The sequence below is a fragment of the Syngnathus typhle genome, linkage group LG10, assembly GCF_033458585.1.
Source record: "Syngnathus typhle isolate RoL2023-S1 ecotype Sweden linkage group LG10, RoL_Styp_1.0, whole genome shotgun sequence".
NCBI classification, from domain to species: domain Eukaryota; kingdom Metazoa; phylum Chordata; class Actinopteri; order Syngnathiformes; family Syngnathidae; genus Syngnathus; species Syngnathus typhle.
In genome coordinates, this window is record NC_083747.1 from 13,469,834 (window position 1) to 13,497,645 (window position 27,812).

The window sequence follows — 27,812 nt, forward strand, 5'->3', positions numbered from 1 at the left end:
GCCAAATGAAAACCTGAGTAATAAACATGGCGGATCATGTTTGAAACGAATCCACCTTGTTTATAACTCGGTGAGACTTTTGTAGTCCAAACTAGGGGTGTGACGATTCATCGATACATCGATATAATGCTCTACGATTTATTGGCATCGATGCTAAACGTAAACATCGATTTATATCGCCGTGTTTTACTTCGGACATTAGAGGCGACTTTATTTTGAAATCCAGTTCATTGTTGCTTGCTTCCTCTTTCCGGGAGCAGTGCGCGGCGTTGTCGTGTTGTGAGCAGAGCAGGCACGTGAAAGGGGAGTCGACAACTAGTACGCGGCTCCTGGGCTGGTGCTATGGCTAGTGTCCAAAAAGACGAGGAAATTTGCTCCCCTTTAGGCTTCAAGTAATTCGTTTGGAAGCACTTTGGATTCCAAAGAAAAGATGGCTCAACGGACTAGACACGTGCAGTTTGTAAATCCTGCCATGCGGTGATCAAATATTCAGGGACCACAAATCTCGCCGCACATTTAAAGAAAAAACACATCAAAGTTCAGTGTTAAAGTAAGCACTTTGTTATGGAAGTTTATCTGTGCCATCGGATTTTGAATTCGAATTTGTAGCACTGAATTTTTTTACATCCAATTTTTAACACTGAATTTTTTTTTGCATCTAAATCAGACTTTGAATTCTAAAAGCCATCGAATTTCTAGCACTGAATTTTTTTTTTCCTAAGACATTTTTTTCAATGTCTCAAAAAATTAAGTGTCAAAAAATTCAATGTCTTAAAAAATTCAGTGTAAAGAAATTCGACATCTCAAAAAATTCAATGTGAAAAAATTCAATGTCTAAAAAAATTCAGTGTAAAAAAATTCGATGTCTCCAAAAATTCAGTGTAAAAATATTCAGCGCGGACATCCGGGGTAACCAAGGGAGAAGTAATCGATCCCTGTATCAAATCATCCAACGTTCAGCCAATCAAGTTAAGCTCCATTGGTCATGTGACGTCGAAACAGGAACGTCGTGAAGTTCAAAGGTAACAGTAACAGTTAATACTGTAATACTGTAATGAACTTGAACTTCACGACATTGAATTTTTTTACATTGAATTTTTTGAGATGTCGAATTTTTTTACACTGAATTTTTTAAGACATTGAATTTTTTGACACTGAATTTTTTGAGACATTGAAAAAAATGTCTTAGGAAAAAAAAATTCAGTGCTAGAAATTCGATGGCTTTTAGAATTCAAAGTCTGATTTAGATGCAAAAAAAAATTCAGTGTTAAAAATTGGATGTAAAAAAATTCAGTGCTACAAATTCGAATTCAAAATCCGATGGCACAGATAAACTTCCATACTTTGTATACTACAATACTCTTGTGATTTCCTAAATAAAGAGTTTGCAGTACCTTGTTGATTTTGCGTATGAATTGTTTTAAATCAGGATATTGTTCTATATTTTTAATTAAAAAATATATATATATATCGATCGTAGAGCACTATATCGTGATATATCGTGAATGAATCGCAGCAGGCTTTAAGATATCGGCAAATATCGTATCGTAGTTCTTTGTATCGATATGATATCGTATCGTGACAAAACCCGCGATTTACACCCCTAGTCCAAACAACTCAAGGATGCCGAAGTGGAGAGATCAAAATGTTCCGTTGTTGGATGCATCAGTCCACACAAATCATTGGTCAGATTTCATTTTTCAAGCAGTGTTCCCACATCTGTGGGCAAAGTACTGCTTGTTAAGGAGTGTTTCAGAAATCTTTTGTCAGTATAGAAAAGGATTTGCCAAAAGACTTAATTTCATTGATGGTTCAATTCCTTCAATCTATGGAAATGACAGACACAATAAAGCGGTAAGTTTGAGATGACACAAAAATAATACCGTTTTTTTCCGTGTATAATGCGCAAAATTTAACTCATTTATTGTCCTAAAATCTGGGGTGCGCAAAAAAATATTTTTTTTTATTTTCTTTTTTTTTTTTTTAAGAAAATCATGGTACAACAAAACCAACAACAGGACTGACCGACAAAGTCGTGGAACAAAACGACAGGGTAACATTACCAAAGACAGGAACAGAAACCAAACAGACATCATGACAGTAACACATAGAATGATCCGACGGTGAGCGAGGGGCAGACAGGACTTAAATACAAAACACGTTACATTGATTGAGGTGACACAGGAAGGGAGGGGCGGCGCGAACAGAAACTATGGCAACCTAGACACATCGCAAAACTGGGGACGAGACATGACAAATCTCCCTCGAAATAAAACTTGAAATCACCTTTCTTCTAGTTTGTTGTCAATCGCGCATCGCATTCAGCCATCCTGCCCAACACACTTAGTCAGTAAAATTCATAATTGACAACACATCGTTTGATGCGATGGTGCAATCCTTGATGGTGTGTTATTGTCAAATATTGTTTGTTTTTTAATCTCCATCACGGACCGGACGTCATACCGAGGCAGTATCACTGCGCATGCGCACTATGTATCCAATGCGAATAGTCCTCTTCTCTTCTTGACTGACAATGAATGTGATAGTTTAATACACAGGTGTCAAACTCAAGGCCCGGGGGCCAGATACGGCCCGCCACTTCATTTTATGTGGCCCGCGAAGACAAACTGTGCATCCAATTTGTGTGTCATTACTAGAATTGCAAATTGTCTTCACTTTTAATATCTTTTTTTGGGGAGCTTAAGATCAGGGGATGCTTTGAGAATTATTGTCAATTTTTGTCTATGCGAAGCCCTTTTTAAAAAAATATTTGACCAGTTTTTATTCGTCTGATTTGAAAACGAGTTATTCGTCAGTTTGTTTTGTAGCTTTTACTGTATATAATATGAGGTGCTCATATATTTATTTGGGTTGACAGTCATAATGGCCCTCCGAAAGAAGCTATGACTACAATGCGGCCCGCGAAAAAAACGAGTTTGACACCCCTGGTTTAATACAATCAGCAAATAACAAAATGCGTATTACAGGTAATATTTTATTTCACAACACTTTGCCTTGTTCCTTTCGTCTCTGGTGTTCACTTCAAACACGCTCCATACGAACGCAATGCTCTCGTATCAGACGCTTGCTCGATCACCTGCTCGTTTGCTGTCACAATGTACCCTACACAAATCCGAAACATTTGTTGCGGCTCTGAGTCACGACGAGGGGCAAGTTTTGGTTTCCAAGGGTGTTTTTATTCCTCTTCAATGTCTCTCCCATACAGAGCCGCCTTTTTCACATGTCCGCACTCATCCCGGTGGTGCCTTTACGGGCAGTCGGAGAAATCAACGCCAACAAAAAATTTTACATCCAGCCTAGTTAAGACCATACCAAAGACTATAAGAATGGGACCCATTGCCTCCCTGCATGTGTGACGATCATTGGGACTTAAAAAAATAAAATAAAAAAATTAAAAAAGAAAAAAAAAAGAAAATTGGGTGCATATTAGACATGGGTACAGGCTTTTTCCAGCATCAAATGCCATTTTTAGGGTGCGTATTATACATGGGGGCGCATTATACACGGAAAAAAACGGTAAACTGTATTTCATTTTAATAATATTTGCGTCTGCACTCGTTTTCATAGCATTAGGGTCAGTCTTTCTGCTGATTTTGGAGGTGTGTGCCTTATGTTTTCACTTATTGTGGGTGTATTTTGAATAGTTGTATCAGATGAGTTGAATTGAAGGTGCTGTTTTATTCTTGGGCAACACAATATGTTAAATGCATTTGTTAGCTTCTCGCTAACGCTAGCATCCATATCATTAGCGTCAGTCTTTCTGCTTATTTTGGAGCTGTGCGCTCTATGTTTTCACTTCTTGTGGGCGTATTTTGAGTAGTTGTATCAGACGAATTGCATCAAAGGTGCTGTATTATTCCTGGGTAACACAATGTGTTTAATGCATTCGTTAGCTTCTTGCAAACGCTAGCACTAGCATTAGCTTCCTTTGTAGCTTGACTGCAGGGCTCGTTTAGAAGAGGTTCTATCTTTCAATGAATCAAAAAGTTTTTGCCGCAAGTAAGCTACCTCGTTTAAATAACGCCACAACAAAAAAAGTAAACGTTACCTTGGAAAAAAAAAAAAAACCTACAAATTTTGACCGGAAAGGGAGGCATCTTGCGGCCTGAGGGGTGTGAAGTATCTCATTTGCAAGTAAAGCGACCGCACCAAAACAGCTTGCTCTGAGCCGCACCTCAGAACAAGTAGAAAAGTGGGACCTGTGATGATATCAAAACGTAGAATTCAGACAAAAGCATCGTTGTTCCACTTTATTTAGAGACCAGTCGAGTTTGTCATCCAACAACACTCCCAAGAAATTTAGAGGTCTGCACTATCACCATACAGTCTCCATTGATAGTCGCAGGCTCAGGACATGACAGGACAGGCTCCTGAAGTCCACCACCCTTTCCCTGGACTTGGCGGTATTTAGGTGCAGGTGGTTGGAGCCACACCAATCAGCAAAGGACAAGGCCCCTATAGGTACTCCTCCTCCCGCCCATCTCTAATACAGCCTACATATAGCAGGGTCATCTGCAAACTTTTGCACATGGCAGAACTGTACTGGAAGTCAGAAGTGTACAGGGTGAACAGGAAGGGAGAGTGCACCGTTCCCTGCGGTCCTCCAACGCTGCTCCTCACCATGCCTGACCTACAGCCTCCCATGCACACATACTGAGGTCTGCGCGTCAGGTAGTCCATGATCCATGCCCTCAGGTGTGAGCTCACACCCATCACCAACATCTTGTCATTCAGGAGCGCAGGCTGAATGGTGTTAACAGCGCTGGAGAAATCCAGGAAAGTAATCGAGAACATGGTGACTCCGAGGCCTGAGGTGGTGAAGCAGCAAACACTCCAGAGCAGGGGTGTCAGGATCCAATCCTCGGGGGCCGAATCCCTACATGTTTTCCAAGTTTCCCTCGTTAAACACACCTGATTCAATTAATCAGACTCCTGCTGAAAGTGAGGACGAACTGGACATTTGAATCAGGTGTGTTTAACAAGGGAAACTTGGAAAACATGTAGGGATCCGGCCCCCGAGGAAAGGAGTTTGACACCCCTGCTCCAGAGTCTTCGTCACTTTAGAAGTCAACGCAACTGGTCTAAAGTAATTTAGCGCCGTAGGTCGCGGTTTCTTGGGGACAGGGACGATTCACAATGTCTTCCACAGCTGAGATACCACACCTTTCTCCGGACTGATGTTAAAGACTAGCGGTGTAACGATTCATCGATTAATCGATATAATGCTCTACGATTTGTTGGCATCGATGCTAAACGTAAACATAGATACATATCGCCCGTTTTAGACCTCGGACATTAGACGCGACTATTTTGAAATCCAGTTCATTGTAGCTTGCTTCCGCTTTCCGGGAGCAGTGTTGTGTTGTGAGCAGAGCAGGCACATGAAAGGGGAGCCGACAACTACGCGGCTCCTGGGCTGGTGCTATGGCTAGTGTCCAAGAAGACGAGGAAATTCGCTCCCCTTTGGGCTTCAACTCATTCGTTTGGAAGCACTTTGGATTCCAAAGAGAAGATGGCTCAACGGACAAGATAAATCAGGATATTGTTCTATATCGATCGTAGAGCACTATATCGTGACACAGCACACAGCAGGCTTTAAGATATTGGCAAATATCGTATTGTGGTTCTTTGTATCAATATGATATTGTATCGTGACAAAACCCCCGATTTACACCCCTAAAAGACACACTGGAGAGGGTCACCCAGCAGACGAGGAGAGACATGGTCTGGACCAGCAGCCTTACCGGGGCGGCATCTCCTCAGCTGGCCATTCACTTGAGCTGCCGTCACCCTGGGTGGAAGGGCAGACCGGGGAGCAGTGTTGATGAATCTGTTAAAAAGGTCTGATTTGCACTCTCCACACCGCCACTAACGGTGACTTCCTGCCTTGGACCACAGGCGATGATGAACCTCATCCCACCCCACACCACCTTCATGCTGCGCTGCTGCAGCTTCTATTCCAACTTCTTCCTGTAGAGTGACCTCGCCACCTTGAGCTGGACCCTCAGCTCCTTCTGCACTCACTTGAGCTCCTGCCTATCACCGTCCTTGAAGGCCTGCTTCTTTCGATTCAGGAGGCCCTTGATCCCACTTGTAATCCACGGCCTGTTGTTGGCATAGCAGCGGACCGTCCGTACTGGAACTACAACATCCATGCAGAAGTTGATGTAATCAGTGGTCAATGGCCTGCTCAACAACCTCAATGCGTGGCCCCAGTCGGTAGTCCCAAAGTAGTCCCTCAGCGATCGCTCAGCCTCAGGCGACCACTTACTGAACAGGCGAGTGGTCATGTTGCCGTGGTTTCAATTTGGAAACCATCCAGGTGAAGTATGACATCCTTGAAGGACCCAAGGAAAAGGAGCAAAAATTTTGGAGGTGTAGATTTTGCTTCAACCTTTATAGTAAAGGTTGAATCTTAGCAGCCTTACGTACGTAAGACATTGCGCGGTACTGCGAGAACAGAGATGGAGAATCAAATGAGAAAATCAATGTGAGGTTATGCGCGGCGGTCTCTGGGTCAGCCCCGTAAGAAGCAAACTTCTTACAGCAGCATCTCTATCATTCATCTGCAGGCTTTGCACCTTTTTATCAGGTCTGGCAGGGAGCTGTTTTCGCACAAATCACAACATCGGCAGCATGTTTATGTGCTCGCACGCGCACAGAGTTGCAAGTGCTTGCAACTGGTCTAAAGTCGCAGTCGTCAATTAAAGACAATGTCACAAGTACACAATTGCAGAACAGTGCCAGGTAGTTCAAAAAATGTCTACCTTGCAGTGTATGTGTGTGTGTGTGTGTAGTGAGGCGGACACAGCTGTCAATCACCTACAAGCAGACACCTTGCAGCCCCGCGGAGCCACACCTTAAAACAGCCACTACGTCACTCACTGTGCTAATCCATCACTGTGTATTTGTGTCCACATCCACCCTGGCAGCGTGTTAGCATAATGTGATTATGAATCCTATTTTTGTGGGTGTGAGAGTCTGGCAAGGTGTCAGCAGATATTTGGGGATATAGGGGGGTGGGGTGATCCTTTGGAGGCCGCATCTTCAAGCCAGAGAATTCCATGACAACGCCACCTCGGGATCTAAACAGCTGTGTGAGTTTCCAGGGTTTTGTTGGTGGAGTTTTTTGTAGTCACCTTTGCTTCACCTTGGGGGAGTGCGCTTTGTTTCCCTGCTGCTCCCACTCGCCATTGGTCAACTCAGTACTCCTTTATAGACAGATGACGCGAGGAGGACCAACCCCATTTGTACATCACATTAAAGGATTAAAAACAAACAGTAGTCATGTCATATAGACAGAGACATTAAGGCATTAAGCCTTGTCAGTCTACCGGGGGAGGAGAGGGGGCCGCGCAGCAGGCAAGCCAAATCAACGGCAGCCATATGGGAAACAGAAGGTCAGGTGCAACAAGTAAACAAACATACAAGCACCGGCAAAATATCCTCAAAGACTGATGATCACGTCTGTCAACATCCAGCGACGACCCATTGGATTGAATTAATTTGTGTGTGTGGTGGTGGGGGTGGGGGTGGCGAAGCAGGGAATATTTGAGGCCACAAGAGGGGATTACGTTTCAAACAATGGCACTGCATTGAGGACTACCCTTCACCAAAATAAAAAAAGAAAGAACTTTGTTTGTAGAATATGAATAAAGCAGTGAAAGCCTCCCATTTTTATTAATCTCGTGGGGTCACTTGCCGTCGGCCAAAAATGACATCGCTGTTGCTTGGGGTTCGAGTAACAGCCAATCGCGGCTCAGCTTGCTCATTTCACATGACCAAACTCAGGAAACAGGTGAAGAAAAAATATGAAAATGTCCAACCGGCGCGACATCGATAGTAATTGTCGAAGCTCATTATACAAGTATTTTTTAGTTGGCCAATCGCGATGATATCAAAGCGGGGTGTTGCTATGATGGATACAGTCACAGTAAGCTTAAAAAAACCCGTTTGAATGAATTTATTTCATTACCCTGCCATGATTTATTGTACAATTATTTCTAGCATTTCAAGCTCACTAATTTAACCTGCCGCACGTTGTCACGCCGACAATTTGAGCGAAGGAATGAGGCGGCGCAGACGGAACACGCAAATGCACCCCCATAAATAAGTCAAGAGGCGGCAAGGAGCAGAACGGCTTGCGGTTATTGGGATATATCTTGTTTGTATCAAGCCGGCCCACAGGTAGCCCGGAGAACAGGAGGGGGCAGCCATTGTCCAGACACGCCACAGCGCTTGGGGAAGACCAAACTGCTTTGCTATCAGGAAGAGAGGTGATAGCAACGAATGAGTGAAGGGACTGTGCTTTTTGTTTGAGTGTGACGGAGAGTGAGGGTGTTTGTTTGATAAAGATCATGGGGTCTTTGTAGTGACTATTAACATCAACTCTGACGAAGAGGAGAGACAACACGCCGGAGTCATCTTATCACCCGTCTGTCTCGAGGAATACAAGCAAATGCACTGTGATAGCGCGAGACGAGCGGCAGTGACACTAAATACAGTGCAGACCGCAAGTGCAACCACTGTTGAAAAGCACTCATAACAGTGGCGGGCTATAAAAAGTATCAAGAAAACGCAAAGCCACTCGATTGTCCTCAAAGTAACTTTGAGGTGTTCCATTGTTTGTTGATGGGATGAACCAAGGTCTCATTTCGCTAAATATCAGCGAGATGGCACGGCGGCCATCTTCTCACTAATCTGACCAAATTTAATATGCTAGCAAGGCTAAGTTAATTTTTCATAATTTGACTGGCCAACCAGAGTTTAGTGCTTGCCTTACAGAGAGGAACAATAAGAAGACAGGCGCCTGTGTGAACTGTGAGCTGGAGGAGAAGCCACAATTGATCAAAGAACGCCAGACCTTCAGGTGGCGTCAGTGATAAAAATCCAAAGGTCAGAATGTCTGATGCCAGTTATTATAGTCTACACCACTTGATACGTCCAAGATAAGACTGACGCACGCGAGTCGGAGTTTCTTTTTATTGATTGGGTGAAACTGTCCATGTTCAATATAAACAGATTATTTTGTTCAGACAATAATTGTTTTTACCTGCTGACCTATTGTCTGAACAAAATAATCTGTTTATATTAGTCATGATGAATCTCATTGAAATAATGTCCACGTTCAAGCCCCAAATAACAATTACTTCATTCCACACAATTGGCACAATTCCGAAAAACCAATTCATTGATGATGAATATCGTGAGAAATAATTAATTAATGTCAGCATTGGCGATGAAGGCTCACTAAGCAAGCTGAGCGAACACCATCCCGCTGCTCTTCAAGAAGACGTGTGGCTTCCAGACCAATCGTCAGTTGGTAATGTCATGACGCTGGCTCGGTGTGACACGGTTATTGTTTACCATCCAGCCCTTTGGGGCAGAGTGACAGCAAGACGATTGTGAGGCGAGTGAAGGCTGTGCACAGAGGATGGCCCCCCCAATCCACCCCACCCATTCATATCCCGCTTGATTGGCCAGCTTCAAGGACCCTTCAATAACACGACTTCTGTGTAATTAGACAGCGCGCTGTCACACACACAACAAACAAATCCTCCTATTGGTGCCATGTTCAAATGCCGCAGGGAGATCCCCCCTCGCCTCACTTACACCCCCCCCCCACGCCAGTCGGAGACCCTGTGCAAAAGAAGGATTTGTACAGATTAAATTATGTTCATGATTTTGCCATCTTTAGTTGTAATCGCTTAGGCTTGGGGTTAAGTCACCCCCCCCCCCTTGCACCCTTTTGTTGCCTTAAGCTCGGCGTACAACTTTAGAAGTGTTAGTCTGAAAATCGTATGATTGAATTACCAAATTGAAAGCTTGAAGCGCACTCGCTGTTGATTCTGATCGCTTCCGATTCATAAGGTGTTGGTCAAACTGCTGCCTTCAAATCCAATTTAATGGAACGTGAAGGCTAGAAACCAAATAGCACGCAATGTATTTCTTTCAACTGCAAGTGCCTTGATTTCTGCACAAACCCAAGGACAAGATCTTCAAAATTGCTGTTTCAGAGACTTGAGAGAAAATCAGGCAAAAAGACAATCAGTCTGTCATCCTCCAATCATGTTACTGACATGCTTAAGCGTGGGAGCAACTTCTTAGCTGTGGAATATTAACAGGTGCACACTTATTTGCTTCTTTTGGGTGCTCAAGTGCTTGGTGTTGTGGAGCGTCAAGCCGGCATGTTTGTGCCCAAGGCGGCGGAAAGCTGCCTACACCTCCTAGGCAAATGACAGCAGCGCCAGGCAGCCTTTAGAAAGGGAAGAGGCAGACGAGTGAAGCAGATCAAACACAAGCCAACTAATCACAGACGCCAGCTAATTAGCACAGCCCTCAAAGGGGAACCAGGAATGAGTGATGATTAGCCCTTTTCCAATGACGCTGTGTGTATGCCGCCCGCCGCAAATTCAGCCCAGCGGCGGGGCTAAAGTGCAGCCAGAGCCACCATGTCATCTTATCAGCGCAGAGCAGCACGGGCACTCGATGTCTCTTATCGGAGTTTCGGTCATGTGCCGGCAACTCGAAAACACCGGGGCTGACTTTTCATCTTGCATTCAAATAGGGCGCATGTTGACTCTTCCCATTCCAGGATTTCTGGAGCAGTTAAAATCCCAAGAGCTCAGACGAGCCCGCCTCCGGAGTGTCGAGTGAGTTTGACGTCGCAGAGTGCTCATTAGCGCCAGGATCCGATCCCAGAGTTCCGTGAGATCAGAGGCCGTGCTTTCGAGCTCAGGCGGCGGCAAGCAATTAGAGAGGTGCCGCCTGTCCATGAAGCCTGACGCCATTAAAGTATGGGTGTCTAAACTACGGCCCGCCGGCCCCAGTTTTTATTGGCCCGCAGCAAATTCTAACCCTGTTTCATCAGCAAACCCAAGCAGATAAGATTTGACAGTTAGCACCGTTTAAACATCATTTTGCGTGCAAGACTTTAGCAGCTGCCAAAAAAGAAGTAGAAAAGGGAATGATCTCAATTCACCAATGAGTAACATGAGTTAACCGCCGGACTCAACCAAAAAGGTGTGCAGCCCACCAGATGCAAAATTTTAACCAGACATCAGAAAGCTCACAGGAAAAAACAATTGGCTGATCAAAGAAAGCAAAAGTGAGCAATTTTTGGTTAAGCAAGCGGGTGGTGGCCGGCGTGCGAATGAATAAGAACATATTGGATGGGAGGCAGAGTGAGATGTGGAAGCAGGGGCGGGACACAAAGCAACAGCTGCTGAGCATCACATCTGCTTCAAGTGGAGTCATCAGCAAACAGACAGACTGGAACTTACCCACCGAGGCAGGCTCCGGGGAAGTGGCGAGGGAGGTGGTGGGGGTTTAGTGGCGATGGGGACGACGCAATTAGAAAGGAAATGAGTATGGGACCACACTGAGTGGAACACAGCATAAACAGCACATCGAGCACTTGCAGCGTTTGGCCACTTGTTGATAGCTAGCTAGATAGATGGCGACCACAACGGAACCCCTTGAAAGCGCTAACCGGCTTGTGTCTCGCCGAGGCAAAGTCTCACTTCATGTCATTCAGGACTCTTGAGTACACCCAGGTACATGCAGAAGGTGAGGTGAACGGGCATGCGTGCTTGCATTTTGGGGTTCTTTTTCTTGAAATATGCTCCTTGTTCTTCTTGCCTTTTGGCCTTCCTTTCCTCTTGCCTTCCCTCACATCCTTCCTCTCTCCGACTCAAGTCACTCGCTGTCTTTCTCTGCAGCCCACACTGGCAGAACAAGAGAAGCCTGTGAAGGCATAGATGAAAGACAACCAAAGGGGTGTGTGCATGTGTGTGTGTGTGTCGGGGAATGAATGAGCACTCTATCCGTCATCCCCTGCTAGGACTGTCCTGTCCAAACACAATGGTAAGAAAACAAGACAGCAGGGGCAGTCAGGAGGGTCACACAGCAGCCGGCGCTCTTCTCCCCTTGTTACTCATCCTGCGCAGGTATGAGACCCTCTGCTCCCCCTCCCGGGTGGTATACACCTCATGCGCCCGGAGGTGATCGCACAGTGGCCGAAACGACTTCATCGTTTGGCAGCTAATGAAGGGGAAAGAAGCTGAGCTGTTGATGCTAGCCTCTTGCGGCGGGCGCTAAACTAGAAAGGGACAAAGCTCATACCCTGCTCCCATCTCAAGGAAACTGGATATCTCTGTAAGGCGGAGCTTGCCGAGCCCGTCAGTAGTTCGGCGTCACCTCACATCTTGCTCGGAAAAGAAGGTGGCAGCATGTGCCGTCGAATATTTGCGCAGCGATATAAAAGGCAGCTGTGTGATGTTGAGCACGCACACACGGAATGAGTGCACCTGCTTTGGTTTAGGTCTTTGCAAGCTACACAATGCCATGGGTTTGTAGTAGGGGTGTAACGATACATCGATATAATGCTCTACGATTTATTGGCATAGATGCTAAACGTAAACACCGATTTATATCGCCGTGTTTGACCTCGGACATTTGACGCAACTTTATTTTGAAATCCAGTTCATTGTTGCTTGCTTCCTCTTTCCGGGAGCAGTGCGCCCGGCGTTGTTCTGTTGTGAGCAGAGCAGGCACGTGAAAGGGGAGTCGACAACTAGTACGCGGCTCCTGGGCTGGTGCTATGGCTAGTGTCTAAAAAGACGAGGAAATTTGCTCCCCTTTAGGCTTCAAGTCATTCGTTTGGAAGCACTTTGGATTCCAAAGAAAAGATGGCTCAACCGACAAGACACGTGCAGTTTGTAAATCCTGCCATGCGGTGATCAAATATTCAGGGAGCACAAATCTTGCCGCACATTTAAAGAAAAAACACGACATCAAAGTTCAGTGTTAAAATAAGCACTTTGTATACTGCAATACTCTTGTAATTTCCTAAATAAAGAGTTTGCAGTACCTTGTTGATTTTGCGTATGAATTGTTATAAATCTGGATATTGTTCTATATTTTTTATTAAAAAAAAAAAATATCGATCGTAGAACACTATCGCGATATATCGTGAATGAATCGCAGCAGGCTTTAAGATATCGGCAAATATCGTATCGTAGTTCTTTGTATCGATATTATATCGTATCGTGACAAAACCCGCGATTTACACCCCTAGTGTGTAGCGATACCAGCCTCACTTGATGCCACCGCTACTCGTGGAGACTCGATACTAGCTGCAGATACCTCAACCAAGCAAAAGTTAAGTAGCTGCTGACGCCATACACGGGCTTTTTTTAAAAAAATTTTTTATAATCACTCCCCCTCACACACACACACACACATGCACATGCACATGCACACAAACAGATACGCACATGCACGCATCGTCGTACGTGGGAATCAAACTCATGGTGTCTGCACACAAAACAGGCGAGTGTACCACTTCACCATTAGCCATTCCCCGCCATACTCAGGCATGTTGGCAAATGCTTCAAAAACAAAGATGTTGCTTCCCAATTTTCTCATTGTTTTAAAGCAGTGGTCCCCAACCACCGGGCCGCGGACCGGTACCGGTCCGTGGGTCACTTGGTACTGGGCCGCCAAGCCGCACAGAAAAAAAATAAAATTATCGACGATCAATTAATTCAGGTCAAGACACTCGCGGTCCCAGTCACGTGACATGTTTCCCCAGTCGAGCCCGCAAAGCTAATATGTGGCGACAGGCTAACTAACCAGGCAATGAAGCATTCAAAACTGCTTCAATACATGGAGACCAAGCATCCTGCAATAAAAGACAAACCTCAATCACTTCGGGTGTCATTGTCTCCGATTACGTCTAGATGGGACCGGCTCGTTTCTGAAAAACATACTCAGTGCTCCCACTAATTCAACGTAATGGCGAGTTTTATTTTTGTCATTTGTACTTGTTTTTATGTCAGTCGTATCATTTTATTTCATCGTATTTATATAAATGTATTATTTATTTATATAAATGCCGGTCCGCGAAAATATTTCTGACATGTAACCGGTCCGTGGCGCAAAAAAGGTTGGGGACCACTGTGTTAAAGGACAAATGGTTAATAAACGAAACAAACCAAATTTTGCCAGGTTAAACCTGATTGTATGAAAAACTGGATTTGATATGGCTAGAGATGTCTTAAAAGTGTCCATCAGCGCAACATTAAGTCCTAAGCAGCATAGACACCAGGCAAAATAAAAAATAATGCAACCCTCCCCACACACACACACACACACGCACACACACACACACACACACACAAACGCGCACCCCGCCCCCACACACACACGTACAAACTCCCTGTCGCCAGCAGCAACGAGGACCCGTCTGCCGCCGACATCCAGGCGCACGCTTGATTCATTTCCTTCGATGTTGGATTAACACGCTGACTTAGTCGCTTTGCTTGTGGTCTGCTCTGCTAATTTTTGGGGCAGGATGTTCCCATGTTGGCAAACGAGAAGTTCCCCATGCGTACGTCGGCCGAGCTATATGCGGTTGCAACCATCACAGGCTACAAACGCAGAATTAGAACTCAAATTCACCCTTGTTTGGGATGTCTCCTCGTCATGACTCTAACTAGGCGCCAAAAATAGATGCAAATGAAGGGGGGAGGGAGGGGTAAGAACGAGAGTCAGAAGCCATCTTGAGACTCGTCCTTTGGTTGCTGACTGATGGGCACCTGCTGGAGAAGCATCAGCCTGTTCCCAATGCATGAAGACTGCAGTCGTTTGTCCCCATTTTGGCCATCACTCGTCTCTATCCTGGCGTTGCACCTGTGCCTCATTACCGGGGCTGACGCTAACGGCCTTGCGCCTCCCTTTAGCGACTGCCAACATCCATTTACCTCCGACAGCACGGCCACCACTCACCTCGCCGCTCGACCCGGCGAGCCGGCCACACGTGATGCCCCCCACTCCTATCACCCATGGGGCGGCAAATCAGCTTTGTCAAGTGTCAGGCGATCGAATGATTTTGTGCCAGAAGGAGCCGGACTTCCAATTTGTCAGCAGGCTGTCAGGCCAGCCGCTGTTTACAGCTGGACATTTCCGCCTCTTTGCTTACAACATAACGACGATTTCAAAACACATGCCGACTCGAGTGTCGCCAAAACGCTTGCGTTACACTCTAGTTACAATTTGGAACAGTGGAAAGCCACAACTGATGCACGCAGACACAAAGTGCCGTCGGCAGGCTGCCAAAGACACAATTGTCGCCACCTTCAGAATTTGTACAAGTTAATTCATGAACAAGAAGCGGTTACGTTCTTGTGAATTGCCATCGTCTTAAAAAAATAACGGCAATAAAATCTAATGAGACGGTTCACGAATCGGCATGGCCTTTAATTATGTGGAGCTCAGCAAGTCCGACTATTTGCCAGTGTGGTCTCGTAGTCAGTCAAATATCCTTGAATATTGGAGATGGGCTCGCAAGCCTGTGGCATCCAACTAGTCCATTAGCCCAGACCAGAAGCACAGGCCGGGCTCCAAGCGTTATCTCACGAAAGATTCAACTTCACCTTCTGGAGCAGCAAATATTAAACTGCGTTTGCCGCTTGTTGATGCCGCTCTTTAAACGGACGTCCGTCTCCAGCTGAGTCAAATTGACCCGACTCGTCACATAACTATCTTAATGCGCCAGAGTATGAAACGTGGGGAGCAGAATAAATCCCCCGCCGGAGGGAATTTCATCAAATGCTTGCGACAATCAACTCGACTCCTTCCGGTGACGCGGTGAAATGTTGAATTATGCCTTCGATATGCAATCAGAGTGACTTAATGATGATCTCATGGCCACCATCACGTTCCTTTAAGGCCAATTAACCCCCGGAGCAAGCGGAAAGTGGAGTACGTCCACTCCACCTGACTAATGTATGCAAGTCGAGCCTGTCAGGGACATGAAACGCCTCCCCCCCCCATATTAGCCTGGATTGCTTGAAAGAGGGTGGCGAGTGGCTCTCTAGAGCATCGGGGTCAGGCTACACGCCGCATATAAGGTCTCCTAATGCGGCCAAAGTCAGCTCATGGCATGCCGACGCTTCGTAATTATGTCATCTTCTGAAGACGACTTTTTGAAAAGGGCAGCCCAGATGCGCGGCGGAAAGCCAGCGTCATTCCAGGCTCGCAAATGTCACTACATGTGCAAAATGTGAGCTCATTAGATCCAAAACCAAGTTACAAGGAAAGACCAAAAGAGGGGAAAGCGTGATTTATTCAGATATATATACGATATAAATTTAGCAAGCGAGAAATCAAATTTTAAAAAAGCATCATTTGATTAAAGTGCTTGTTTATTTATTTAAAATGATGGGAAAAAAGCATTTGGCATGTTTTGACGGCGTTTTAAAGCCATCGACATCCGTTTGAAAAATCCAAGGTGGCTCATCTAAGCGATTATTTGGCGCCATCTTTGACACCGCATTGTCCTTCTGACAGCAAACCAGTTGATGCTAAATAAACAGCAGCGCACAATTGATTCCACACCATCAACATTCTTAAATGAGTCAATAGATCGGTCGCCGTTTGTCCAAGAGCAGCTCAACTTTGTATTTTCTTCACGTGTCACAATACTTTTGCTCATGTTGCCTATTCCTCACATCTGCATCAGTAGCGGACCGGATTTCCTCCCTCCCTCCCTTCCTCGCTCAAGGCGTCCTTGACGGCCCCGCCTCAACCTGGCCCCCGTATTGAAATAAACAAGAGTGAGGAGAAGGGGGGCTTGGGGCTGAGGCAGTGGAGGAGGAAAGCAAAATAGGGCACGCAAAGTTGAGACGAGACGGCCACGCATCCCGTGTCGGGGAAAGGAAGCATCGCATAACAATGTCAAGGAAGAGCCACGGACGTGCTAGTTGACCAGAGAGCCAAGGAAGGAAGACCCCAACAACGGGCCGAGGTGAAGAAGGTCGCTCACGTCCACGCCAGACTGTCTACTAAAGTTTTACTTCCCTAATAACGGCTGGCATCACAGTGACCCCCAAAATCATTTAAGGCTTCTTCTGTCTCTTGGACCGCACACCCTGCATGACTGTGCCGTGTCGGAGCTCAACTCTCGGATCAGCCGACACCTTGCTGCGAGAGGAGCAAAGTGGGAGGGGATGGAAAGGACAGCAGGGAGTAAGCGATTCAAGTGATTCACTTTAAAAGATGGGGCGGGGCTTGAGGAAGAGGGCATACGCCCGCGGGGCCTCGGTGACACCGACTAGACGGCAGAGCGGACGACCGCCCGCCTCCCCTGTTTGCCAAGACGCAGTCTTCCCGCAGCAGCTAAGACAGAAATCCACAAGAGCAACACACACCGTTGAAGACAATGTTCAGTGAAGGCTCGATACGGTCAAAAGGTCAGTCTGAGCCCCGGTAGGGGAAATCAATAACAAACGACATTGTTAAGCTGCGGGCGTGAAAAAACTCATGTCTGCGGGGAGGGAAGGAAGCCATGCACGTTCCAATTACCAAAGAAACGGACCATGCGGTGCGAGCAGATGGCTCAATTATGCAGGTCCAAATGACAGCCAGAGGAAGTTGGGAAGGAGACGTCAACGGTCAAAGACGCCCAAAACCGGGAGGGGAAGCCATCCGAGCTAAACGGAGCGGCCAAATCGTGGAGTGGCCAATTGTTCGGAAGTTTGAACCAGGTCAGCACAACTTTCGAACACATTCCACTTGACTATAGAAGTTTCACTCCATGTGCCGGAAAGGATACCTTCTTTTTGACGGCAGGGTGTAGTTTTTCACCCACCATCCCCAGGGGCAACGGCGGGGGCAAGCGTGAATTGGAAGCAGGCGAAAAAAGATTTGGGGTGCGAGTGACAACATCCGGAGACCTGCGCGAGGCCCTGTTCGCACCAAATCCAATTTCCTGTTCCACAGTCATCGTGAGCCCGAGCCTGAATTGTGACATGACCTTGTCAACGGCCGGTGTGTATTATTAGTCAGGCTGCGTCTGGCTGCGGTGATGCTGTTGACGTGTTGTTAAGAAAGGGAAGGGGGGGACAACGTATGGCAGCTAAAATAGAGCTGCCCGACGTAAAAGTCAGACGCTTTTACAGGTTCCATAAATGTTGACTGTAACCTTGCGAGGCGGCTCGACTGGGAACAATGTAAGTTTTTGCAACAGCTCAAACGTAGTGGAATTCTCTCAGCAGATAAGACTTTGAGAAGACAGCAGCCCCCGAAGCAATGGAGAGCACTCTGGTCTTTTCTCCATTTGACTTCGGCACCCGATTCATCAACGAGCAATTCCACAAAGGCAACAGGATTCTTCTCAATCAATAGAAGAGATCATTCTTCCCCTGCCAAGCGACGGCGTCCAAAAAAAGAATCATTTGCCAAAGTGTTCCATGCGTGAAACGAGGACAGTGGGAAGGTGATGGACACGTGTGGGGCAGCGGCGCCGTCATTGGCGCAGCTTTCAACGTTTTCAATATCACGTAAGGACACCGCATTTGCCGCCGTTCAATACGCGATCGATAACGCAAACCGCTGACTGCATTTAGACACTTGAAGGGAATGAGAAGTGGTGCACATAGGTCCCAGTTGTGTTCCATAGAGGAGATTTGTGAAATGAAAGAATATGACAAAGGCAGACATGGGGGCGGGCAGAATAGCAGCCAGGCCGTAATAAACATGAGAAAGGTGACCGCTCGCAGCTCTTTGTACAGTCCGCAACGCCGTCCGCAACGGAAGGTTCTTCAATGAGTCTCACGCTTTCGGGGCAAAACCTGCTGAGAGGGTGCCTTCACTAAATTACAAATGAGCCCCTCAGTATGACCTCAACATGTCGGCAGCCATGCACATGGGGGGTTTAAAAAGGAGACGTCGCAGAGTTCCCCCAGACTTTTTGTCTGGCTTGTGGTGTTTTTGTGTTTCATGAAGAGGCTTTGCCGCAGTGTTTTTTGGCCGACCCCTTTCACAAGATTGCACATCAAAGTCGGCCATTCTCACATAAACGTGAGCCTTTGCGGCAAGAATGTGTCTTGAGAAGGGACTCACTTAAATGAGGAAGCCATTACAAGAGGACTTCCTCAGATGCCATGTCTGTGCAAGATAACAGCAGCTGATGAGAATGATACGCGCGCACGCACGCACGCAGACTGCTTACTGAAGCTGCGTTTGCGTTTCTGGTTCACAACCTAAAACCCAACACGCTCATTGACCCCGTGCCCCCAATAGTTATTTGATATATTTTATTTCGTGTAGCGACTTGTATATGTTTTTATCGTTACAGTTCAGTAGTTGTTGCCTCGTTGAACTCTTGTTTTGTTAAATAAAGAGCCGTTTACCAAACCCACGTCTTTCCTTCTACTTTGTTAACGCTACAATATAGTTATATACTAGATCTGTGGAATGACGACGTGGCTGACGTCAGGGCGCACGCGCAGCGTTGTTGACAATGGACGAGGAATTTGATCGATGGATTTAATGATTTAGAGCAGTGGTTCCCAAAGTGGGCGGTACCGCCCCCCTGGGGGCAGTGGAAAGATCGGGGGGGGCGGTGAGGAAGAAAGGGGCGGTAGGGGGGCGGCAGTCCGAAGTCTACGTTTGTTTGACTGAAAACAAAAACGACTGAAAATTACTGACCGTGGGGACCTACAACTTCTTAGTGAGTTCCAGCCTGATGTTGAGAAGCTTATGTCCCTGCACCAAGCACATCCATCCCATTAATATTAAGTCTGAGACAATGAAGGTTACTGGTGGAATGTTTATTTACCATTCTATGTTGCTGAAACAGTTAAAACTGCTAAAAAATAAATTGGTTTACTAAATTGGGTTTTATTTGTGAAATACACATTTGTGTTTAACCTTTCTCTTTTCAAATTGCAGCATACCAAATATCAAGAAAGAGGTGTTTGTTTCCATATGTGTCTGTGTGGGGGGGGCGCTAGGAATTCACTGGGGAGCCAAGGGGGCGCCAGCCTGCAAAAGTTTGGGAACCATTGATTTAGAGTGACACAGATGTTTGATAATATTATTGCTTATATAATAGTTATTAGATATATTATTTCTATATCGTTATATGGACCTATGGAATATTTTGAAGTGCAAGCGCAGTCAGCGGCGCGCACCCATTGTTGACAAAGGACGATCGATGGATTTAATGAATTGGAGTAACACAGATGGTTTCATAAACGTGTTATTTATGTAATACCGTTTTTTTCCGTGTATAGTGCGCAAAATTTAACTAATTTATTGTCCTAAAATCTGGGGTGCGCATTATACATGGGTACAAAAAAAAATTTTTTTTTTTTTTAAGTCCCAATGATCGTCACACACGCAGGGAGGCAATGGGTCCCATTTTTATAGTCTTTGGTATGATCTTAACTAGGCTGGATGTAATTTTTTTTGTTGGCGTTGATTTCTCCGACTGCCCGTAAACGCACCACCGCGCTCCGTGCGCGCACGTGAAAAAAGCGGCTCTGTATGGGAGAGACGTTGAAGAGGAATAAAAACACCCTTAGAAACCAAAACTTGCCCCTCGTCGTGACTCGGAGCCGCAACAAATGTTTCGGATTTGTGTAGGGTACATTGTGACAGACAGCAAACGAGCAGGTGATCGAGCAAGCGTCTGATACGAGAGCATTGCGGTCGCATGGAGCGTGTTTGAAGTGAACAGCAGAGAAGAAAGGAACAAGGCAAAGTGTTGTGAAATAAAATGCACAGAACGGCTGCGCAAGACACGTCAGCTATATAAAGAGCGAGAGTTCAGTTCTCTACCTAAATCCGTATTACAGGTAATATTTTAAAAAAAAAAAAAAGGAATTTTTTTTTAAAAATTGGGTGCTTATTACGTATAAATGGGTACAGGCTTTTTTCCAGCATCAGCATGCCATTTTTAGGGTGCGTATTATACATGGGGGCGCACTATACACGGAAAAAAAACGGTATTTTTTTTAATAACTGAATGTTACGTCAGGCCCGTTCTCAGCTCTTTGTTTGTGTTTATGTCACGTTAGCATACCTGTCGTTTAGCCTGTTGTTGCTCATTCATGTCTGTTCTTGGTGTTGGATTTTGTCAAATATATTTCCCCCGAAATGCGACTTATACTCCGGAGCGACTTATATATGTTTTTTTTCACGTTATTGTGCATTTTATGGCTAATGCGACCTATATTCCGGAGCGACTTTTAGTCCGAAAAATCTCGCTTTCTTGGAAGGTTTTTGCGATAAAGACCACACCTAGAAAAGCACACACGCGTGCCCTTTAGAGAATCCTGACATTAGTCGGACCAGAGAGGACAACTCATTTCCAGCGCCCTCATGATAAGACTTAAGCAGCGCAATCATTAGCACTAAAATCAACAAATGCAAAAAAAAAAAAAAGAAAGCAGGGTGAGCGCTAATGAGATACTAAGCACTTGGCGGTTCCTCCTTTAATTAGGCAGCAAAAAGGATGAACGCTGGCTGATCCATCAATTAGGTTGCTCTTAATAATGCTCGTTCTGGGCTGCGCTGATGATGAATGGTGCCGGCCAGGGCTTGGCAGCGCCACAGTCCTCTTGCTGCACGTGGGCCGCCGGTTACAGCTCATAAACGCTAGCTTGGCGCAGCTCAGCAGCAAGGCGGCTACTACAAACACCACTGCTCTCGTATGATTTCTTGCAACACATTCTGATTCTGTTTTTTTTAAGAAACCAAACTATGAAGGTAAAAGGATAGCGTTTCGAAAGCAGTCAACTGCCAGATGAAATCCAGCACAGCAACCGTTTTGACGGGCCACGTCGGGCTATTTTTCCGCCCCGAGCCATCGTCTCAGTCCTGCTGCAAACGGCGTGGCCTTGAGTCCGGCGGGAGCACGGTGAAGATTTGAATACACCAATGACTACTTTCACTCAAACAAAAGCACTGGGGGAGGGGGGGGGTCAAATAAAGGAGGGAACAAAATGATGAGAACAAGGCTCCTGTCTGTGTTTACGAGACAGTAGAGGAGGGGTGGCAAAGAGGCGAGGTGGGTAGGGGTCCTCTTTATCGCTTGCTGCAAGCTTGATTCATCAGAATTTCTTTTTTTGAAAAAGAACACAATTTTTCCATCTGCTGAAACAAAGCAGAGCAAATAACTTTGTATCCCAAATATTCTTTTAGCGGTCTCCTCAAAGGCGAAGCAAACGTGCTGCGATTCATTTAAGAGCAGTTAGCGAGTCAGCCTCCTCCACCATGAGCCTGCGTGCCCGCCAGTTTCTCAGGCGGACGGCCAGCCATCCCCCCCCCGCACGCATGCAGCTTACTCAGCCAGAAAGACACAATGCCCCCCCCCCCCTTATCCCCAAAACTCCCCTCCACATAAGCAGAGTCCTCTTCAATAAAAACATCACCATGGTAACGGGCCAAGCCTTGGTGACCCACATCTCTTGCTCCTTTGCCGTGGGAGGAGCCATGGCATTGCACTTGTTTCAGTTTTGCGGATATCACTGAACCACTCTCATATTACGACAGTAAAACAACAGCAAAGGCATCATTGAAATTATTAATTCATTGTTTTGTCAATTTTCCTTCTAGTATGTCGGGGAAATGTAGTCCAACGCACATTCCTATTGGGTTGCAGTCAATATACAAGCTCGAAAACTTTGATGGCTATCAGCCTCTTGCTAGCAGCTAACACAAGAAGCTAAAGTTAGCAAGGAACCAGCCATACCATGACTTTTACATGAAAGGTAAAAAGCGTCAAAAGACCAGAGGCATAAAACAACACTTCACCTGTGATGAGCTGAGTTGATGGAGCTGCCTCACAAGCTGCTAGTTTGAGTCGCTCATATTTGCCATTCATCCCAGCGCTTGAACTTTACCATCTTATTTAAAGTCGCAAATGTCATGCAAGTGTAAAATGACCGAGACCATAAAGGCTACCTTTGAGAACAAATAACGACGCCAGCAGCTTGCATGCTCATCTAAATTGAGTAAAGTCCAGCACTGCTTGGACTTCCATCTTTCTCTTGTCTTAAATGTATTGTTGTCAAAAGAACCAATACTTTCAGTGCCAATTCGGTACCAACATGCAAAAAATACATCGATACTTGCTTATTGTGGTACAGACTACCGAATATTTAACTTTTCACTCGGCGAGCTGTGTCAATGCTTGTCGAAACTCAAGGTGCATGCGAGCAGCACGGAGCAGCAGTCAGCGGCGCTGAAGAAGAAGAAAACTTTCGGTCTTTCATGACAATGGCTTCACCAAGTGAGAGTGGAAGTCCAACACGCCGGCTTGTTGAGAAGCCAGGTCGCTCAGAGTCGTGTGTGTGTGTGGAAATATTTTGCATTTGAGGCGGATGCAATTGGCGCAATTATAGATTCGAACAACCCAACGTGCAAAAAATGCTTGAGGTTTGAGAGGCTCCATGCCACTGCTGCTCTTTTTTAATGTATAAAATGTACTATATGGTTTAAGCAGTTTAAAATAAATTAGTGATTTTAAAAGTAAGTGGATTCTGTTGTTTTTTTACCGTGGTACCGAATTAGTAACAAGAATCGTGGTAAATCACAGGTATTGGTACTGACTACTGAAATTCTGGTATTGTGACGCCACTACTTAAATGTCACGCAAGCTGTTATAAACTTGATCAAGCCTACTAATTTTGTATTGCATTGGATTCTACTTGCTCACACGTGAGGGCATTACAGCTCACAATTTCAAAAATCCTGACACCCGAGTAAGTCAATGTAGTACTTTCTGACATGCAGTGAGCATTTAACAGCACAAGTCGGCTTTAATTAAGAATGCATCAGCTCAATTTCAATTCAGCAGGAAACTTTCTAAAGCGTGTGAAAGCCACTCGGCTCGACTCGGCCGGAAAGGAACGCTGGGCGCCCGAGTGCTTGCAGTCAAGGCCCCACAACAGGTATGTGAAGTGTGTCATCTCAAGATGAACAAATCAAATGATTTAAATGCAAGAAAAGCCAAAAGGAATGTTTCTGTCCGTACCGCTTAAGCCTTGCATTGCGCTCCACTCATAAATATGGAAAAGCTTTTGTTTTGTGCCCCCCGCCCCCACAACCACCACCACCACCACCACTCGAATACTCCATGCTCTGCGCAATCAAAGTGAACATAAAAAGCATGAATAAGTCACCAGTGTGAACGCACGCGGAACGCTGAACATTTGGAAAAGAGTGTTTGGTTGCGGCGGGCCGTGGCAGGCCGCTGCGGTGGGCGCAACATACTTGCCCTAATTACTGCACAAAACAAACAGTCCAGGCGCAGAGGAAGTGGAGAAAATGTTCAACTGGTTTTCACGGCGCTCGCATTCATATGCTAATAAGTTAGCCGCATGCCACGGATGCTCGCTCTACTGACTGCATCACTCCGGGCGAGCGGCCTGACACCTGTTCTTTCTCGACCGACTCCAGAGGAAAAATACGTATTTTCCGAGATGGACGTCGGCATCACGCCCATCTACGGGAGGCTCATTCATGCGGCGCCTTTCAGTGAATGTCACCAAAATTTGGCAGGGGAGTTTTTAGATCGTCACACTGAGGAACAAGCAAATCGGACTGCTCAGCGGACGTATTTGTATATACTGTACAGTGGGCCACACACACAGACTGCAATTTTATTTCATTTGGTTTTCTTGTTAGCGGAACATATACAGCGCTTGGCCTCAGTTTTTGCTGGCCTATTATTTAAGCTAGTATGCTAGCCAATGCTTCATCAGGGGGTGAAGCAGAAGGCCTTGCACTGGCAAAGTCAATTGCCGAACCTTACCGCAGTAGCGCACGCATTTCTTAAGAATTGTGGGATATAGAGGTTGTCCTATAAAACCATCAGTCATTGTTTTGGGGTAAATTTTACATAGCAAAAGTACTAGTATCATCAGTACTTGGTATCTGTGGCCAACGCTAGCTTCGAATCATACCTACTACACTTTCGCGGAATTCTCGGGTGTTATAGACAGAAAGGAATGTGCAATAAATAGGGGTGTAACGAGTCATCGATACACATCGATTAATCGATATAATGCTCTACGATTTATTGGTATTGATGCTAAACGTAAACATCGATTTATATCGCTGTGTTTGACCTCGGACATTAGACGCGACTTTATTTTGAAATCCAGTTCATTGTTGCTTGCTTCCTCTTTCCGGGAGCAGGGAGCAGTGCGCGGCGTTGTGTTGTGAGCAGAGCAGGCACGTGAAAGGGGAGTCGACAACTAGTACGCGGCTCCTGGGCTGGTGCTATGGCTAGTGTCCAAAAAGATGAGGAAATTTGCTCCCCTTTAGGCTTCAAATCATTCGTTTGGAAGCACTTTGGATTCCAAAGAAAAGATGGCTCAACGGACAAGACACGTGCAGTTTGTAAATCCTGCCATGCGGTGATCAAATATTCAGGGAGCACAAATCTCGCCGCACATTTAAAGAAAAAACACAACATCAAAGTTCAGTGTTAAAATACGCACTTTGTATACTACAATACTCTTGTAATTTCCTAAATAAAGAGTTTGCAGTACCTTGTTGATTTTGCGTATGAATTGTTATAAATCAGGATATTGTTCTATATTTTTTATTTAAAAAAATATATATATCGATCGTAGAGCACTATATCGTGATATATCGTGAATGAATTGCAGCAAGCTTTAAAATATCGGCAAATATCGTATCGTAGTTCTTTGTATCAATATGATATCGTATCGTGACAAAACCCGCGATTTACACCCCTAGTAATAAATAAATAAATGGATGGGTGCAATAACCGCAAATCCGCGAGTAGGTGAGGGTTTATCGTAGACGTCATGGGAAAGGATGTCAAATCAATTGCTTGGTGAATGAGACTCAGAATGTTATGAGAGAGAAAAAAAGGAGTGGGAAAAAGTTGGACCTAAGCAAATAAAGAACAAATTGGCTTCCACTTTGCTATTCTCTCGAGTACATTAAGAGCACGTTTGCAGGGTCTGTAAGTCAAGTGGAACCAACTGAGGTTGATGTGTGCCGGGGAAAAAAAGCAAGCATGGCAAAGGGAGAGGAGTGGTTTTGGGACAAGTGTACAAGGTCATAAAGGTGTGTGTGTGTGTGTGTGTGTGTGTGTGTGTGTGTGTGTGTGTGTGTGTGTGTGTGTGTGTGTGTGTGTGTGTGTGTGTGTGTGTGTGTGTGTGTGTGTGTGTGTGTGTGTGTGCGCGTGCGCGTGCGCGTGCGCGTGTCTATGTCTTGAGCGGACGCAGCTGTCAATCACCTGCAAGCAGACACCTTGCAGCCCCGCGGAGCCACACCTTAAAACAGCCACTACGTCACTCACCGAAACCCAGGCTCAAGTGAGCGAAACGAGACTGAAAACGCAACGAGAATATGAAATTCACAAGCACGCCACCATGGTAGATAAGGAAAGTAGTCTTAATTCATATTCCAACCAATGTTTAGATCATAAAAACGGCTGTGAGGGCAACCAGGTTGGACTTCCGCGTCGTCTCACCGCCGTGACAGGTGGTCAAGGTGTTATTGAAACTGCTAATGGACAAAACTATAATTCGGAATTTCCCTTACCGTGCGGTAAAAGTGTCGAGGCGAGAAGCAAAAGCAGCGCTTTGATGCAGTCTTGTCGACTCGCAAGGGGGTCTTCTCCGGCCATGGTCGCTCCGAAATGTTCCAGGGGCGACAGCAGGTTCTCGTCAGTGGGAAGGGAGACGAGGGGTGGAAAAGGAAAGAAAAAAAGTCCGATGTGGGGTATAATCTCGCCCTTAAAAAGTCGCCTCCAGGCTGCAGCGTGTTCAGTTGAATTCCGTGATAGCACACAGATATACGACTCTCCTCTTTGACTCCCGGCGGGCTGACTCACTTTCGACTACCGACCGTGAACGTGCATCGCTGTGCTGCTTGCGCTCCAACAAATAATCCCTCGTCCGAGAGAATCGGATGACGTCATCCGGTGGAGGGCGTGTCACAGTCCCGCCCCCCATAACCTTCCCAACCTCTAGTCCCGATTTGAGTTTTTCTTCACTTACGTGGGAGTGTTTTGTGTACAACTTGTTGCAATAGCCAAAAGCACTTGAATCCATCCTACGGGCCTGGGGCGAAAGAAAACACAACTTGGAGACGTTGTTTCCTTCACTTGCACTAGCAATCCACCCAGTGTATCCAAATACAAGATTTGAAGAAGTGAATTTGTAGAAATGACTTAGATTTTGATTGAATGTATGCGAGAATCCAAGAGAGAATCCAGAAAGTGTCACCGGTTTAATGCTTGCGCAATGCATGGGAGTCAGTGTGGCTTTTAGCGCCCCCTGGTGCTTTGCATCCAAAATAAATCTCCGGGATGCGCAGGCTTGGCAGAGACAAGACACATCATTTAGAGAGTGACAAAATCTCAAAGGACTCAAGTAATGATGATTTCATGTCTAAAGGAGTGGGGTGACTCAGCAACCTCTTTGAAACAACGAGATACCTTTTTGGGTAGGCTCCAATTTGGAAAATAGAAAAATCGAGCAGCTTTAATTAGGAAGGTTGAAGGAATTGACATGTTTCCGTGATCAAAGGGATGAAAAACATGAACGGTTTGAAATAGACTACCTTGTTGTGTAAACAGTCACTTTTGTGTAGGGAGTCAAGACACATGTTTTGTGTTCGCCTCCTCGTCTTGTCATTTACCCCATCGCCGTAATCGAGAAGACTCATCTCATAAAATAAACAAACAAGTAAACAAATCCTCCTCAAATGACCGAGGTGACGGGCCATTAAGAAAACAAGACTCAAATGATATTAGCTGCCTTCTCTTTGTGAAGTGTCAGTCGGCCCCCACCAAAAAAAAAAACAAGTGAGACGTTACATGAGGCAAATTGCCTCCAAGGGAGACAGCACGTCGGTCGTAATTTACATCTCAACTGCTAAATTCATCAAAAAATAGATGTGATGAAAATTCAGACATAGTTAACTTGATCATTGATGGACTGGCTGGTTAATTT

At 45.6% G+C, this 27,812-nt stretch overlaps 1 protein-coding gene across 2 annotated transcripts in view; it reads right to left on the reverse strand.

Annotated features, from left to right (window-relative positions):
* si:ch73-22o12.1 (nectin-2) overlaps positions 1–26,775 on the reverse strand; it is a 77,931-nt gene extending 51,156 nt beyond the window's left edge. The window contains exon 1 of one of the 2 annotated variants that reach the window (XM_061288264.1): positions 26,398–26,771. In XM_061288264.1, the coding sequence (XP_061144248.1) occupies positions 26,398–26,482 (85 nt within the window). In that variant the 5' untranslated portion in view covers positions 26,483–26,771. Of the gene's footprint in view, positions 1–26,397 lie in introns of both variants that reach the window. The other variant, XM_061288263.1, reaches the window with a different exon arrangement.
* Between the last annotated feature and the right edge of the window lie 1,037 nt (positions 26,776–27,812).